The sequence below is a fragment of the Strix aluco genome, chromosome 13, assembly GCF_031877795.1.
Source record: "Strix aluco isolate bStrAlu1 chromosome 13, bStrAlu1.hap1, whole genome shotgun sequence".
NCBI classification, from domain to species: Eukaryota; Metazoa; Chordata; class Aves; order Strigiformes; family Strigidae; genus Strix; species Strix aluco.
Window position 1 is genome coordinate 13,267,009 of NC_133943.1, and position 18,857 is coordinate 13,285,865.

The 18,857-nt window shown below is 39.0% G+C and overlaps 1 protein-coding gene across 1 annotated transcript in view; it reads right to left on the reverse strand.

Moving 5' to 3' along the window:
* Positions 1–1,530: 1,530 nt before the first annotated feature.
* The window catches only part of ATP10B (ATPase phospholipid transporting 10B (putative)), a 50,272-nt gene continuing 32,945 nt past the window's right edge, over positions 1,531–18,857 (reverse strand). Inside the window, exons 10-21 of the mRNA XM_074838190.1 lie at positions 17,980–18,565; positions 17,351–17,457; positions 16,504–16,630; positions 14,845–15,029; positions 11,701–12,013; positions 10,438–10,514; positions 9,774–9,899; positions 8,204–8,404; positions 6,333–6,413; positions 6,119–6,223; positions 5,484–5,671; positions 1,531–2,472 (exon numbers count right to left, since the gene is read on the reverse strand). Coding sequence (XP_074694291.1) covers positions 1,965–2,472; positions 5,484–5,671; positions 6,119–6,223; positions 6,333–6,413; positions 8,204–8,404; positions 9,774–9,899; positions 10,438–10,514; positions 11,701–12,013; positions 14,845–15,029; positions 16,504–16,630; positions 17,351–17,457; positions 17,980–18,565 — 2,604 coding nt within the window. The 3' untranslated portion in view covers positions 1,531–1,964. The remainder of the gene's footprint in view (positions 2,473–5,483; positions 5,672–6,118; positions 6,224–6,332; positions 6,414–8,203; positions 8,405–9,773; positions 9,900–10,437; positions 10,515–11,700; positions 12,014–14,844; positions 15,030–16,503; positions 16,631–17,350; positions 17,458–17,979; positions 18,566–18,857) is intronic.

Here is an 18,857-nt window from a genome sequence, read left to right on the forward strand (position 1 = left end):
TTCCTATAGCATGGCCTACTAGATAGAGGAGTGGCCTCTGAAAACATGAGTTTGACACTCATGGATGACAATAGGAAAATCACTACTCTGCCTCTGGTTTTTTTTTCCTCTCAACAACACACCAAGTCATGACCATATTACATTTATTACTATAAAAACACTTCACATTTTGTAATAAAATGTATAAGGAATTGGCATCTTCTTTAAGTTCAAAGGAAATGGACCATTTAATGTAAAAACATGGCTGTGAATCATAAAAGCTTGATCTTAAGTTTTGTCACCCAAGGTCCATTCCCAGCTAGTGAGCAAACATTTGAACAATCTCACACTCCATTAACAATAATCTCAGCTATGCCTAATTTCCTTCATTTTGTGCATCATGCAAAAAATCTCTTTCTGAATTGTTTAACAGCTGACAATTAATACTTTAATAATTATAGTTCTACGTGTGCTCTTGCTTTGGCTACCAGAAATCCCAGTGGCAGGTATGCTACTCAATTTTATGGGTTTTTTGGTTACTTTAAAGTAACATATTGAAGACTCTAGTTACAGTAATTATTATAACACACAGAAGTTAAATTAGCATTTGCTAAATAGGTTATTAAACAGATCACACGTTGTGATAAGTAGTAAATAGCTAGATTAATATAGCATGTATAAAAAAAGCTAAAAACCTACTTAAATCAGAACCAGTGGTAGATTCACAAAAGTACAGATTGCTTGAATTTAAAACATAGTTATGATTTTACCCCACATTGTGAAGAAAAAGTTGGGAAACGGTCTTACTAGTCAACATTTCTATAAGAAATACCAAAGTCACCTTTCATTGCATTGCAATAGGTAGTGATGATGCTGACATTTTATGTTTGGTTTTTTTTTTTTCTGCATCTTGTTGCCCTGAGATACCGAAAAGGATGAATGTATTATGCATATTTTGGTCATTCTACACCATGTACTTACTGCAATGTGATTAGTGACCTTCATATATTGCTTGTCAAAATTTCTGTTATTGAAATCTCCATCAACTACTGAATGTAACCAATTTAGGGAGGAGCATGATTTATACTTGACTGAATGCAGCAACACTACATAATAATATAGAAAATGGAAGGAAGAAACTGAATTTCTAGATGAAAAAGCAGGGACAACTTTAGAATTCCAGAACATAAATCCTTGAATTTGACTTGTTATATCTGTCTACTTTTGTAGGTATGAAGAAGTAGATTCCACTTATCCCTGAGTTATCCTGTCAGTTCTTGGAGTTCAGTATTTGCATTCTTCTACTTTATAAACTCATTTCTCCTTTTCTTAACAGTATCAGGTCAAACCACTGCCTGCATAAAAATACTGAGCTTACTGTTCAGGGAAAACAGATTATAGACCTGATATTTCTATATGTATGAAGTCCATATATTAAAAACCAGAACATTCTCTAGTATCTTTCTGATGCTGTTATTCTGCAAATACCTTTAGTACCAGGAGATGACACATTTTCCAGGCAAAACTGTAATTTTTAAGTTAGTAAGTTCTTTTTAAGACTTTGATAGTAAAAGCTAGAGTGGGATGTGTTGCTCTAAGACTTAGGTTAATATAGAATGGATTCTCTCTCTATTACCTCAATAGCATAATAACATTGAAACATCACTAGTACAATTATTCCCTATTAGTGTGAAAGAAAAATATTCCTTGGTGAAAGAAAGTAAGTGTATGTTTCTCAGCAACTGTGTGATGCTCATGTAACATTCCTCTAATGAGACAGAACCAGGAAGATCAAGAAGTCATGTAATGACAAACCGAAACTATATATGCACATAGGAAAAGTTGCATATTAGAGATATTATTGCACTACTCCACGTGCCTCTCTCCTTTTGTAGGGAGCATCATGGTTAAGTATAAATAGACTTTTTATTTTCCCTATGGTATCCTTTTCCACATGGGCTGTGGATCCCATTTCTGAATGTTCTTCAGAGTGTCACTGCACTCACAGATTGCCGATGGCTTCCATGGTTAAAATTGTTAGCATTATTTTTAGTCAGTTTGCCACTGTTCTGTCCAGGATTTGTTACCCTGCTGGGTACAAGGGGGTAATGGCCAGAGAAAGGTCCTGCTGAAGAGTCTGTAGCAGTAGATTCTTCCTCTGCCCACCTATTAAAGAAACAGTAGCCTTCTTCAGGTGTCTGTTTCCTGAGAGGATTCACATCAGAGGTGGAAAGTCCCTGAGTTTCTGTGTCCCCATGAGAGACAGCTGCTGCTGCTGGATGTAAAAATGGTGACACACATAAGTGGCTGATGTTTTGGTCAAGGTCATCATTAGATGCAGGTGATGCTACAGCTGCACCAGAGGTAGTTTGTTTTCTTGATCTCAATTTCTGGATTTCAAGATCCTGTTGCCCTTTGGGAAGTTTATCTAGTTGCTGTGCTTTCAGAATCAGAGATGCTCCAAAGGTTCCTCGCAGAGCAAAAATGAAGAACCTGATGAAAGAGGAAGAGAATGAATTGTCTTACCAGGGGGTTCCTTTCATAATCTGCATCACATAACACAAATCCTGTTGCTAATTTTCCATTGCTCTATAGGCATCTGGTAGACACCTTATACCTGGTAGATGAAAGTTGACTTCTGGATCTTAATGCAACATGTAACTATACTTATCTTGACCTGTACAGAGTCAACTACATGCATATAAATACTAAATAAATTATAATAGACCTACTTGAATGCTGAACAGTGCAAGAAAGATACACAGAAGTTCACCAAGAGATGCAGTATTTGAGGAGATTGAGACTGTATTTATACTGCTAAAACAGGCTAAAGAAGGGATCTTAATATGATAGGTAACATAAAACCAGAAATTACAAAACCTCAGCATGTGGATTTGCTCAGGAAGCAGAAAAAAAAAAAAAAAGTCCTACCTGCCCTTTGCAGGACAGAGAACTTATATAACTATATATTGTGTGCAGTGAGAGAGCACACACCCTCTCTCCATGTCATGTCTGTTTTGTCTGGAAACCAAAGTCTCTTTCAAAGCATCTTTCTAATAGGATTTGACCTTTACATAGATGGCCTCAATATGCATTTTAAAACAAACATGGGGACTCTTTGAAATTGCATTAAGAAAGCTGTCATCTTCACATCCTGCTGCTAAATGTATGCATAAATAAGTATAACGAGATTAAAAAGGCTAACAAGCTAGACTGTGTACAGAGGTCTTTTAAGGCAATGGGTTTCTCAGGCCTATCTGCACAAGTAGGAATGGATAAACACGTATTTGCTATGCCTGTGCTCAGGCTGGTCAATCCCATAGCATCTCAGGATTGGGAACTGTGCAGTTGCTGGTTATGGTTGGGCAGCTAAGAGCACAACTACAGAGAGCTGGGATCCATTTGTGTAGATCTGGTGTGGATCATAGTGTCCTTTGTCTTTCCCCTCAAGTCGCCCTCTGTATGTTCTGTGCAAGTTGCCAGTGGACCAGACAGGAGGACAGAGAAGGGAAGGAGAACTGTGTCTTTCATCCCGTGAACTGCTTTCACTTGCTCCTGCCCTTCCCACAGCCCTGCAGGGTGCGAGACTCAATTACCTGTTGGGGCTCTGCAGGGCTTCCTGGCAGACTGCAGTCTGCCTCCCACAGCTGGAGAAATATATCTGGTTCGTATATTGAAACCCTCCAAAAGACACAGTGCCTTCCCTTGCCAATGAATGAACATGAAATTCAGATCTCTTTCTTCTTCTCAGATTAGAGGGTTTTAGTACCTAACACTGTGCAGTTTGTGTCCCAAAACAAAGTTCAGAGGCAGTTCTGAGGTGCAGATGCACAGAGGATGCACTGCAAAGTACTGCCAGACATGCTCCAGGAAAAGCTTGCATGCAGGCAGGGCACGGGCAAGCGCCCCCCGAGTGCCTGCAGTGTCTCAGAAATGTCAGCTAGCACAGAAGGCAGTAGCAAAAGGAAGAACTGAGGAGAGCAAGGATTTTAACAAAGCTTCTTAGAAAGAAACCAGAATCTCAAGGACCCAACTGGTTTCTGAAGGAGATAGGGAGCAGGCAACGTGGTGAGATGAACCAACTGAAACTTAAAATTAAGTGCATTTTAACAACGGGTGGTTTCACCACTGCTGTGATATGCTGATGCAGCTAAATTGTAGTAGATACTGGGGGATGGATATTCTGTGAACTGAGGACTCTGCAGAAGATAATCTGGGGTATGTACATGAAGGAACAGCAGTTCTCCAACCCTGAAGATATCAAGATACAAATCTTTAAGCTCAGTATCCTGCTGAGGCAGCAACAATAACCTTGCTGAATTCCCAAGATGGAGATATGAGTTCTCTAACCACATGTTTGATGTAGCTCTCGGTAGAAAGCTCAGAGTTAAAAATGACACTGCGAATGAAGGCTGATAGGAAAACAAAAATCACACAGGAGCAAAACAGCCTGGGAAAGGATGCCCTGCCTAGGAGACATGAGACCTTACTGAACTGTGTGTTGTTTATCCTGACCTGAAGTTATATAATATAACATGAAATCACAAGAGCATCTCAACTCAAATGGGGAAATAATAATAATAATTTGAAGAAAAATATAGTCTAATCTTGAAAGGATCCTTTTTTAGACAAAGTTAAGGCTCAGATTCTAATGGCTTAAAGGACTTACAAAATCAGATACTAAGGATATTTTCCTGATTCTTGCAATACTAGTGTGCTGCACTACTTCATGACAATTAGGATGAGAAAGAGACTAGCAAGATAGTCAAACAAACCCATTTCTTTCATTGTCCAAGCACAAATAAAGATTTTTAAATAAGTGGTGCAACTCAGACAAAGCATATCTGCTTAAAGAATCATTAAGGTATTAAGCACCAAAAGTAGTAAGGTTACAATATACGTATACGGGAACAGAATCATTATGTTTTTCAAACCAGTTTTTCAGCAACCTATCAAAATAATTATCCCTCTCCAAATATTATTCAGCCTCAGTTAAAGCTATCTTTAACATACCTGATTTGTTGCACAGAGTGAAACTAAAATTCTGGATGCAGAAAATTATTTCATATAGAAACATGTTCTTAAATTTGGCTTAGTAATGCACTGTAATACACTTAACAAACAGAATACATTTTGTAACTCTCAAAGCACATAGGAATATTTCAAAGACCTGCTTTCTAGTCTTGATCTTGTGTTTATGATAGTGAGCAATTATGTAGCAGATTTGTACTTGTAAACTTTGAAGTACCCCAGAAATAAAGGTTTTCCTGATGGGAAAACAAAAGCAGTAGATATACAGTGACTTATCTAGGGTTATATAGCTGAATAAATTAAAGGTTCATGAACTGGAAAGTTGAATCCAGACATCTGACTTCCACACTGATCACTTAGCCCTGTGCAACACATGTGCCCAACATCATTACCACATCATTATTGTTATTTCACTCAAATGCCTACAAATCCACAAAATAAAAATTGAGAGGAACACTGTGCATCATTCAAACCTTGGCAAGAGTGCGATGACTGGGGTAATAAGACACAGTAAATAGAAGGTGGGGTCTGAAAGCTGTCTCTCCATAATCCAGTAAGGGTTGGTGGGAGGGTTGCAGACCACGCAGGTGGCATTGTAGATCAGAGAGAAGACGAAGTAAAACACCACACTGCCAACCATCGTTACCAAGTGGAACAGGGTCTGTAAGCAGAATTGCACGAAATGAAAGTGATGCTTGTAAGACCCTGAGTCTTGGTGTAAGACAGGAGGATACAAAGACACGTCAGAAAGAACGTATCCAATAGTCCATGCTACTGAAAAGTGCAGTAGGAGAAATTAACTTGCAAAACAACAGTGACAGTGAATACAGTTCTTTAAGAAATATGTTCTCATATATTGAAGTATGTAAAAATTGTGTTCTGTTCTGTTGAAAGGCACAGTAGAAACAAAGTCTGTCACTGTGCACAAGGTATTATCCTGAGGCTAATAATCAAATCTGACACATTGTGAAATCTGAGTGCATCTTTACTTACTTTTTGTGACCCAGAATTCAGGTAAATGACTCCGAGAGACAATGCCATGTCTACACAGTATGCTATGTTCACAAAAGAAAAATAGTCACGTGAACACGACAGGTCAAACACATACCCACGTTTTCATTTCTAGAGCCTGGTGCAAGAGAATGGTCAGGAGGGAGATGGTATTGATGGGGTTTCCAAAGGAAAACACATCTATGTCAGAGTCCTTGTATGTCTAGAAAACAAGCAGATAGAGTGTGATGAACCCTGACTATTCAGAAGTGAATTTTTCTATTTTTTAAGGAGGATAGGAGAACGAGAATATTAATGAAGATGGTACTTACCAAATAGGGGACAAAGAAGCAAATGAGGCTCTGATAGAAGGCATCCAACATTGTAATAATAAAAGTTGACAGCTTGTATATCTGCAGGAGTTTATAGATAACAGTCATTATGATGGGACACACATCTCTAGTCTGTCCTGCAGACATGATTGCTGTCTGTTTTCTTCCATTCAGACTACTGTTTATAGCTAACTGGTCTGACTCTTCATGAGTAAATGCCTCCTGAGCAGCTGATTTTGACCAAAGGTTTATCTCTGACCAGGCATTTTCTCTGCATTAACTAAAGACAGACCTTAGGAAGATCAGTCAATCAACTAAGGGTCTGAATGTCATGAATGCCCCTTCCCTCCCCAAAGGACCCCATTCCTCAAATTCTTTTTCACACAAAGCTCTTCCTAGAGCTATAGAATTGGTCAAAAATCCTTTCTGTTAAGGTTTCTTCCATTGAAACATCTATTTTGTGCCATTTTACTTTGACTATTTGTCATATTCAAACTTATCTAGCAACCTGTGGGGCCACAGCTCCTGTGGAGTGGGATGCATTATTGGAGTGACAGAAGGCTGGACTCCTGTTGTGTCAGGGTAAACAAAATGCCAAAGCAACAAGAATAATCTCTTCAAAATAGTAAAGAACATATATTTCACACATATGTGAAGTCCAATAGCTTATAAGAAAAGGGATGGAAAGTCCTGTAGAGAATCCTCAGATTCTGCACTCCCTTGCATAGGTTTTTCAAAACATCATTAAACATGATGTGGACCACCAGTGTTCATCAGTGCTAAAAATCACTGCTAAAAAGTCCAGGATAATGAAAGTAGGTATTAAGAGAAAGAGAAGGAAAGAGAAGAATTCCTAAGTACGCTGCGACTTTGTGATTTAAAACTAAGGTCACTTAAAATTTTGCTTATTAACATTTTCATAATTTCCTGTTAAAAATGTTAAGGCAGTTTGGGAATAAGTGCTACTGTACTGTATGCATATGCAAAACCTGGTATGTATGGTCCTCGCAAACATACAGAGATCAGCCTGGTTCCTAAACCTGACAGGCAAACTGAGGTAAAAACATAACATATTTCATGCATATTTTCTGAGGGTTACCAATACCGACTACTGAAATAAAAGAAGTAAATAAATGAAACAGTTAATGCCTGGAACAGCCTAGATACCAAACTGTGACAAAATCCTTTATGTATTAACAGGTGTATTTCTGAACCTGAGAGTAGAAATGTCGGGTTGTTTATTGATTTAAGGGTTTGTGTTTTCTTGTCATTTTTGCTGTAATCTTTTTAACAAGCTTTTCTTAAAGAGTAGGCTGAGACTGTTCGAAGCACCAAATCTAAGCAGAGTTTAATCAGGGACCAGCTAAACTATTTTACCCTCATTTGTTACATTTCTCATCCCGATTCCTTTATTTCTCCCGATGCCTTACACTAAGAAATCGTCTATATATGTGATGTGTACAAATACATGTACACACACATATTTCCTCTGTCATCTCTCTTCAGATCAGAAACATCAAACTCAGAGCTGATTCGCTAGCACATCACTCTACTTATTATCATGCAGCATGCTGGTACCAAACTGAATTGCTCCATATATTTAATGGCAGAATAAACCTTCCCATATACATCTTCCAACTATGACCAAGCACCCAGCTTCACTTCCAGGAAGCAACTTCAACCATATGTTCCTTACCAGTTCTTCTGACAGCTACCATTATACCTTCTTTTAGTGCACATCAGTAAACTGGAAACCATAAATGGATTATTTGGTTCCAAGTAAGTCTAAACTCTTCCTTCCTTCCTCACGAAACCAAGAAATCTGTGGTCCTTTGGCTTATCAAGCAGTTATTTCAGCAACCAAGACATACCTCTGAATTTTGTCCATTCTTGTACAATTCGGGCAAACTAAGAAGTGTTTCTGCAGAAACATCCTTATCCAGGACTCCAAAGAGAAGAGGGGGCATTGAGGTGAAGAAGAGATTGAAAAAAATCATCTGCCAGTAATCTATCATTGTGCTGCCTGAGAACCCACAGAAGAACTGGTACCAGAAGAGCAGGTTGACGTAGCTCTGTGGAGAGGCAAACACAAACACAACATCCTGTTACAAGCTGAAGTGTGGCTCCCCACCTGTGCAGAAGCACATCCTTCATGCTGATGTGATTTCATTTCTCTTTGGATTGTGGGAGTCGTGAAGCTGCACCTTTCCTGTGGCCTCTCCTTTATGTCCTCTTCCTTTCTCCGTGTTGTTCCCTACTATTACAGCTGTTCTGAAGCCTTTAATTTGCAATTCATACATTGTCTGTGTCTCTCATATTTCCACCTATGAGGTTTATGTAGTATATCGGTTATTAACAGCCTCCCAAGAATACATTATTTTGGTTAAAGGTACCATCAGTAGACAGCTCTGCACTTTATTCCATAAGATTCCATATCTTAAGGAATATCTACTCCCATATCTACTCCACGCTGATCCACTGTGATACAGCTTTTTTAAAGCCATTACATTTCCTTAAGAAAATATCAGAGAATAATTAAGTAAACTGTTCACAGCTCTGAGCACCAGATTTTAAAATCCTTTTACAAACTGGTTGCCCATGTGGAATCAAAGGCCTCCTGCTCCCTAATGGTAGCGGGAGATAATAGCACAGCAGCATCCCAGTCTGGAGAGCTATTTCACATTGCAAATATATATCCTTTGAACTCTAAAAGGATGCCCAATCAAGAAAAAAAAAAGTCTCCATTTCCACTACAAATTTTAACAGTGATAAGTAATTCATATTCAAAATTATTAAAAAAACCCCAACAAATGCTTTGAATTCTAAGTAGTCTTTCATGCTCAGAGTGTATTTCAGGTCAAATGGACTTGTTTGCACAGTCTTGTAGAAACTGTATGACTATCAGGTTTTTCCACTTTACACTATTCTTCAATGCACTGCTCATTTGCATATACATTAGATTTTTAATAAAAATGCCAGTTATGACCGCATCATTACTTGCAAGTGGTTCCTATCAAATTAAATGCAAAAATTCAGAGGTTTCACAGGCAACCAATTCTTAATGCAGAGTCATCTTCTATATTCTAGCACTAATAATCTGTGCTTCCTTATGCAAATTTTATTTTGAGGCTCATGGGTATTATTAATAAAGTTTCTTGAACTACCATATAAAAGTTACTAAGCCTTGAGTCCTTTTTCCCTCTGGAATAATGCTATTTCAAAATATATTTAGAACCCATATTTTCCTCAATGCTTTATACAGCACATTACTGAGAAGGAGGTAGCGTACTATAAACTTGCAAAGTGAAGAAGCAGGAACTGTAGCTTCATAAAAAGTAAGACAGTATAACCTGCAAAAAACAAAAGTAAACCAAGAAAAGCCCCCAGCCCTGGGCTTAATCCTTGCTAGGATGAAAGCTTCCAGAATTTTAATAATCTTACCACATTTTTGTAGAAAAAGTAAATCACCATCTTTGCCAGGCGAGCGTAACACCAATGTCCATGGACAAGAAGCAGTTTTTTCAGATGCTTAAATCGGGATATTGCAAAGTCACTAGCCATCACAGCCTTTGGTAAAAAGAACAGAAGATAATTTGCAACATATCTTTTTCCCACCCAATATGATGAAATTTGAACACGGACATTGAAATGATTCCCTAATATTGAATATTATAGAAAAAAAACACCCTTGAGAAAATAGTTGGAATTTTCTATCTCTGCAGAACTGTCCATCTTAGGAGAATGAGGAAGGGGGATGTGTGGGAAAGAATCTGGGGCAGAAAACACTGAAAGGGAATCAACAAAACCTGGAAATGCTATAGCAGAGATGATTCAGAAACCAGATGCTAACCTAACACTGGACAGGCATCTGCTAATTTTCCATGCTTATGAGCAAACACATGTTTGTTCATGCATGCTAATTGTTGGCTCAAAACACTCTTTTTTGGCTGGACCCATAATTACAAATTGCATATTAATTTACAACAATAATGATGCCAACTTGCATCATTAAGATGACACTCAAGAGTATAGGGCTGCTATGAAACTTATTAAGCAGCAAGAGACCATGTGACAAAAGAGGAAAGGAAATAAATTGAAGAGATACCTGCATGCCTTCTTGGCCAGATATTCCAATTCCAACATCAGCTGCTTGAATCATACTTACATCATTTGCACCATCACCTAGAATGGGAAGACAGGAGGGAACAATAAAGGTGCAAGAAAGGGTGCTTGATACAAAATGGCTATATCAGAACAAGAAAAACGCCCTAGCTATGCTGATAAACAAAGGCTATTCTGTACTACCATGCATCTTAATTAGGGTAACTGATACTCAGCATCTAGCAGTCATGACCTCTAGGCTCTGATCTTGGTTAGAACATTCTCCTTCCCAGGAGATCTGTATCCACCAGAGCTAAGCCTGACATTGAGGCCAGCTGGGTGGTGGCATGGCCACCCCAACACCATCTACATCTGCATTGTTTTGTATGTTTCTGCTTGGTGAACTCCATATGCTCAGTGACATGCTTTGCAGCACCCTACTTCACTGAACTCTCCAAATTATATGATAAATTTGATTGTAGTCAACAATGTAACAAGCCAATTTCAGGACTTATTCTGCTCATTTCAGCTTACTGCATACATAACCAAATTTCTATGGAAAGACCAGCCATGGTTGTTGCCTGCGATGTGGAGACTGTGAACTAGGTTAGCTGGTAAAGCAAAATCAATGAAGCAGAAGGCTGAAAGCTTATATTTTGAACTCTAAGGCAAAGCAAAAAATTTAAAAATACATCAGACTCTTCCTTCTCTGGTCCACAGAGGTATATTTTTTAGTTTTAAGTCATAAAAATCAATTCTGCAAGGATTTTAGTGGGGTCACTTAACAAAAGTAGAGCAGGAAACTCAAAGCATTTCACATTATTTGGAGGTAAAAAGCAAGCGAGGCAGTGCTTAATACCACTCTGGGGATAACTCCGTTTTCACCAGTTGGGAAAATCTGACAGAAAAAGGGCTTTATGAAAAGACAAAACAGTGACTTCTATTGACTTCTTTCCACACCCAAAGCAAGGGCATTCTGAAGGGAATGTGTACGTACGTTTGTACCAGTGTGCATGAAAGGGACTGCTGGGAGATTCTGAATTTGGAGTGCCTTCATCTTGTTTAAATGGAGGCCAGATCTGCTCAGTGAAAGCTGAAGAAGGACTTTCATGTGGTTTTTAATCAGGAAGGAGTATTCAGTGCTATTTTCCCACTATCTATCTAAGGCACAAGAAATAGCTCATACAATATATTCCATACATTTCCGTAACTCATAAATAAAGAACCTCCTTCCCCCTTTCTCCTGTGAGATTCAGAATGGAGGTACCTATTGACAGGGTCATCACTTTAAGCTTCCTCCGGATGAGCTTGACCACCATGCTCTTCTGAAGAGGGGTGGAACGGCAGCACAGCACCGAGCGGCAGTGCTTCGTCAGCGCCAGGAACTGCTCCTCCAGGCCCCCCTGGAAGATGACGTTCAGCGTCCGTCCATCGATCACCAGTCCGAACTCAGCACTGGGAGCCTCAGAGGCTGAGAAGGATGTAGGGATAATGCCAAAAAACTTCCTCTGTGGTTTTTCAACCTCGTAATTCTTCCTCACCTCTTCCAAGGTTAAATTCAAGAGAGATTCACAAGTTTCCTGTGAGAAAATAGAAGTGGTTCTAGAAATAGTTATCTCCATCTCCCTTTACAGCACAGCGCCTTACAAAGTGTATGTTTGTATAATTATGCCAGTGGGTTTAAGCCTATCAGATAAACATTAGGGAAAACTGAGAAACACACTGAGATTCATCAGATTGGAGATTATTTCAGTGACGTCATTGAATCCTTCAGTGAAAACACTGTGCATCTTATCAGCTAGTTAACTGTGTAAGGAATTATTTTAAAAGAAAAGAAAATAATCTTCACATCAGGAGGACATATTTGTACTTGCAATGCTGAGAGTTCAGAAATTTTTAAAAAATCCTTTTCTTCTAAAGGAGATTTTAAAAAATCTAGTTCTGACATGAATGAGATATTGTAGCATTTGCTTCCCTCAGAAATAAACTGCAGTAGAGAAACAACACATTCTTATTTTCAAAATTACCCAGTAACTTTGACAGTTTGGCCTTTTCTAGGGTGCAAATTAGGTGTGTGTCACAGTTAGGGACAGAAATAAAGCTTCATATTGCCCAGCACTGTGCCTCAAACACAAACTCTGTCCTTCTTAGCAAATCTGCCTCATTTTGGACTGAAGTTCCCTCTTAGGTGCAAACAACTGGAATTGACTTAATATCAAATACACACAGATTTAAGGGGGGTGCTTTTACCTCTCCCATACAGATCTAAATTCGCACATCACTATCAGAGAAAACCCAGAATGATCTGGAAGTTATTGTGCTGCCTGTTAGTACTAAAAGTCCTCCTTCTGTGGCATGGCACTGAATACCTGAGGAGCTAATCACTCCCTTTTCTACCTTTTCTGTCAGCTTTATTGAGTGATGATTCAGTTCTAAAATGTTATTTTCACTTTATGTTGCATAAGGTACATGTGTAGGATGTTTGCAAGATTTAAATTACACTTAAGTGGGAGGTTCTGGAATCAAATGTACCTCTGACATCTAATAAAAAGCTGCATATATCCTGCACACTTAAAACCTCTAAAAAATATTGAAGAAGCATCATCTTTCTGTGAACAATCCAAAAACTGTAGTGGAAATTCCTGGTTTGCCTTGGCTTGTCTTTTTAAATAATTCCCCCAACTACCTATTTGTGTTGCTTCTGCCTGGAAGATATTTAATTTTCTGTGTTTGAATAAGCTGCTGGGCTCAGGGGGTAAACAGAATCCCTTCCCACTGAAGGCAGTCAAGGGTTAATTTTGGCAAAATTAATGGGTGAAATGCTTTGTATGTATTATTTGTTTTTCCCTGCTGCTGTCATTGGGAGACTCTTTCAGAATCAGTGTTCTTGGCTTCATTTTGAAAGGGAAGGAACTAAATCTTATTGTGGAGAAACTCTAGTGCCCACTGAACCACATGTATTCACACAAGCACCCATATGTGCACAGCTTGCATCCAAGCCTGGGTCGAGGGCCATATAGGGTGCTGTGGGTAAGTGCATGTGCCTGTGTTTCCTGGAGCCAGGGTGGTCCTGCCTGCAGCATCACTTCTCTGACAGAAACCATCTTCTAATTTCCATCCTAAATATATTAATTTTGCCTTCCGTTAAAGCAGATATGCGTATCAAATGAAATTACACATTGAAGCAAGGAATGTATTCCGTGTCAAATTCCATATCATCTTTGCATGTTTCCCTACTTCTGTGACATTAAAAGAGAGAGACACTTGCATAGGATTTCATTCTTGTTTGGAGAGCTACTAACTGCAGACAAAAGCAGTTAGAAAGTAGGCCACCTAACTGCTTTATACAACTGCCTATTGCAAGAAAAATAGTATTTTAACTAGATTTAATTAATCATCACAATAGCTTTATAGAGAAGGCAAGCTAGTATCAGTAACTCTCCTTCTGTGGGGAGAAAAACAGGCAGCCAAGACCAGCGACTTGCCTAGTCACAGAAAGAAGCCCTGTCTTCCCTCCTCAACCTCCTGTCTACCCACAGCAAGGCTTGTGTCAGGCTAACCCCTGTCGCTGCTGAGTACAGGCCACAGGTGGTCACTCCATAAAAAGGACAGAGCAGCACACTGGGAGAAGGGCAGCAGCTGCTGCCTGGGGCAGCTCAGGGGCATCCAGAGCTGTACAGGGAGTAAGAGGTCACTTGCAAGAAAATAAAAAAGGACATCACAGCTGGTATTTTGGACCCTGCTTTTGGGTGTTAGAAATGATCAGGGCTGACCTCTCCTTAGCAAACGAGTCTGGTTTAACCATAATGCTTGAACTTGCTCTCCCCTAAGTCCATCTCACAAAGCAATCTATCCCACCAGGATGCCTGGAGGGATGAGATGCTAGGCTGTGCACAGTGCACATTCCGTTTGCCAAAGGCAAGACATGGTTTTCCTGATACCCTACTTATGTTGCTTCACAATCTCCAAAAGCCACTGCTTGCTTTTCTAAAGCCTTCTACTTTCACCATCCTTAATAGCGTTTACCCTCTTCAAAAGTTAGGACTGTTTTCTCTCTCCCATTCAGGTGGTTTCAGGAATAGCTATAGATTGCACCACAGATTTTTCACTGTATTTTAGTAAGTCACAGGAGCTGAGAGATGTGCCCTCGAAGTGATTATTCTCATATTGGAGTATGTTTGCTTTGCCTACTCTGTGACCTTCTTATTGCCCATGGAAATTTAGGGAGTATCTGTGCACATCAACAACTATGTGTGTTACGTGGAGTCTAAAGAGTTTCTGCCCTAATGCTGCTATGTGGGTTTTTGATTGGCTGTTTTGTGTTGAATGCAGCCTAAAGCAAAGCAGTGCCAAGCTGCAAGAAACAAAGAAAGGGAAAGATAGCAAATTCTGTGCATCTCCCTGTACTCACCTTATTTTCAGTGTTAATGGTGAAGACAGTGTCTCTTTGGTTCAGCAGTTTACAGGAATATGCAATGTTAACTGCTGTTTCCTGTTTGTCTCCTGTCAACACCCAGATTTGTATACCAGCTTCTCGAAGAGCCGCAATAGTGTCAGGCACTCCATCTTGCAGTCGATCTTCAATCCCTGTTGCTCCTGGGCAAACAGGAAAAGAAGTAGTGAATTAGTTTTCTTTCATTTGGAAACCACATTGCTATTCTCTTTTTTAAGAAAAGGTCTTTGACTTCCAGTTGTGATCCTGAACTTATCAAGAGCTGAGCCAAGGTACTGTCCAGCAAATAAACACACAGGCACAAGTTCTGCATTTGGATTAAGATCTGAATGTGTCAGCAATCAAGTTCTGGCTCTTCATTTTACTCGTTGCTAGAACAACGCATTTCATTTCTTCTTAATAATCCAAAATGACAATGTACTGGCAGAGGAATTACACCATATGCATTTTTAAAGTAATACATTAAGTCCCATCAAAGCAAAAGATGAACTTTGACTATTTAAATGAATGCTATTCCTGTTGTCAAGTTAGATCCTTCACCCATCAAAGGGAGAAGAAATGGTACAGTGTTTTCTTTTTGAAAATGTGCAAACTTAGAAGCAGATGCCAACACTCATCCTGATGGTAAGTCACCATCTGAATATTACAATACTGTTCTTATCTCTTCCACTAGAGGTCAGTTTGAAGATGTTGTAACTGTGATGCATTAAAGACTGATAATGATTTAAGCTAAAAGAACACTTTTTGTGAAATAAAGTATGAAAGCACACAGAGCCTTAATGGTTGGCAAAGGTAACAGATTCTGACAAGATCTACATTACTTCTTATGTGGTTCTGCTTATGGCATTTACTGTTATTACTCTAATTTTTTAAATCACTGCAGAGATTATGAGAAGCCATAATGCTAATAGCTTGCAATCACGGAAATTCAGGATAATGAAGTACGGGCACAGATTGTATTCACAGAAAAATGAGACCGAGACAACTCCGAAAATCAAAGTCCTAAAGAACAAAATGTTTGGAAACAAAATAGAAAATAAAGCACTGAAGTGCTCTGTGATTTAACAGAATAGTGTTGTTAGATACAACAGTGATGGATGATGCACAAGTGCCACTGAATTTAAGTTTTAACACGAAGTATCCTTTTACAAAGTGCAGAAAGCAAACACGACAATGCAACAACAGCAGGAATTCACTAGCAAAATTGCCTATGTGTTTAAGTTACTGTTTAAGTACCAAAAGTCCCTTGGAATTTGTGCTCAAAACTGTAGTTAATTTACAGGATTTTATAGGTTTATCTAAGGACACAGACACATGATTGAATTATGGGAACTTCATTAGCTACTGTGTCAGCTGTGCCACTAACAGCTGATGTAAATGTTCTTTGCTCCTGGCACATGATAGTTTCAGTACACTCTTTCAAAGTTACTGCTGCTCAGAATGTACAAGAACTTGTTTAGACACTGTCATTGGACTGTATACCCTAGCCCTGAGATTTCCAAACCTCAGAGGAAGACTTTTTGATATAAATTAGTATAAGCTGTTTGTCTGATTGCCAAGAATATCACAGGAGAGCAAGTGATACTTCACGCAATGACGATTTTTATTTTTAGCTACCCAGCAAGGTGAGTTTGGTCTCCAGATGCTGCGCTGTCTCCATTAACAGCTCATCTCTGTTGTCAATTGCAACTTCTGCCTCCCGACGAAAATTGGCCCATTTTTGAAAGTCATCTTCATTCAAGACCTGCATAACGCAATTTAAACAGAACTCATTTTAAATTTAAAAAAGAGAAGAATGCCAACATTCTGGATCACAGAGACTTAACTCCTATCCAGGCTGGTAAAGTACTTTAAAATAACAAGCTTTTCCAAGATAAGACTGCAAGAACTAGTAGTAATGAGAAAAATAAACCTGCCTTCCTGTGTATAAATGGCCTACAGCTGAGACTTAAAAACGTGACCTAGAGAAACCTTGATCACACAGCCCTTAGTTGGGACCCTGAACTAGAACACACAGTTTCTAAAGGTCGCTCTACATTTCTCCAGAGCTTGAATATGACCTATTTGTTGCACATAGACAACTTCTGTATTAAAGTATCAGGCTAAGATGTACTAACTCAGGCTGAGGGCAAGATTTTTGAAAGCTGAATGCTAAGCAAAACAGAAAAAGGTTGGCTCCTCTGCAGACTTTTTATTTCTTGATTGGAATCACTGTAGAGAAGGTCAGCTAGAGTTAACATAAGAGAAACAGAAATGAATGGTTTGAGGATGACCAAAAATCCATCATCTACTCACATTGAGGAAAAAGAGACTGCAGAGCAATGAAATAGAGGGACAATCTGATTGGGTTGTATCTGGCATGTTCTCTGAAGCAGAAAGAATTGTAACCATTACATTTTTCTAATAAATCTATTGACATGTACAGAGCAAAACTGTAAACAATATTAGGCTAATGCCCTCCTACCTTCTTGGCTATGCACAGAGTTCGTAGGCCATCGCGGGCATAGTAATCCAGATGCTTCTGTGTTTTTTCTTTTATTCTTTTCATTCTCTTTTCTGCACTAATGTCAGCTGTGAAATACAAGGAAAAGATTCTGTATTTTAAGCACAGATCATTTCCGACCTAATGGCCTAAGATTAAAAAAGAGTGGGCATTAGAGAAAACTGGATACCAGTATAACAACAATTCCTTCAAAAGCTCAAAAGTGCATAAGCTGAAAGCTTGCTAAAGAACCCTGTTTCCTTTAAGATAACATTACTTGGGGTTTTTTGTTTGTTTGTTTGTTAATGTTATAGCACTCTTGCTGACAAGCTGAAATACGATGGTCAGGCCCTTATGACAGTATTATTGCAAAGCACACAGTCCACATGGGTTAGTGCTGTCAGTGAATTTTAATTAGCCCATTCTGTATTCTAAGCACTACTCAGGTTAAATAAATACCTCGGTTTTGATCTGCAAGGATAACACTAGAGAAAGCTTATTCTTTTTTTACACTTCTAATGCCTAGATAAAATATTTCATGCAGAAAAGAGTACTGCAAACTCTTGTGCTTCTTTATAGGAGATGACAGAAATAGCTCATTGGCTAGTTACCTTTGGCAGAGTCTTCCAGCAAGTCCATTATAACAGAGTCAGCTCCTTTTGTGTAGACAACAATCTCCTTGGTTAGAGGGTGTCTCACCACTACAGACATCCTTTTCCTTACTGAGTCAAATCCCAAAGTGTAGAGAATATCAAAAGTCAGGAGTGTGCCTTGTGGCAACCGTACGGTCACCTGTTCAGGAGTTCGGGACACTAAAGTAAAACTATATGCCTGGGCAGCGTAGACAAGTGCTGCCTCATCTGGGCTCTCAGCCTCATAGCAAAAGTCTGTTGGCAAAGAACTGCTAGTCACAGATTTAAAAACCTCATCCAAGGAAGCACTACCAATATCTGTGCTGCCCTTGCCCTGGAGCTCATCGCCTCTACCGCTGGCACAGCAGTTGTCATCATTGTCACAGCAATCCAATGCAGCAAGATGCTCCTCGGTGTTTTTTGCACTGAAGCTAGCACCTAGGTCTGAACTAGACTGAGATGATGAAAAAGACTGGCTAAGGCTTGCTAATTTTAGCCGTTGAAATATCTGATGAATCTTCTCCAGGGTGATTCCTGATGGTTTTATTGGTGGTGGGACTGTAACCTAGAAACATGAGAAAACCTATAATTAAAAATAAATAAATGTGAACTACAAGATACTTTTCAAACCTTCAATATATTTTTCTGTATCTAAATGACGATAATTAAAAAAGCAACTTTTTTTTTTTCTTCCACCCTATTTAACTGTGGTGGGGGAAATCAGTAGCGGAGTCTTGGGTGAGTTAGCATCCAGATTTGATGGTGATTTGTATCTCTACTTCTGAAGCAGAAGATGGAATCAAGCACCTTGTAGTTCTGTCAACGGCCTGAGAGATCAGAGAAAACCCACTATGTTC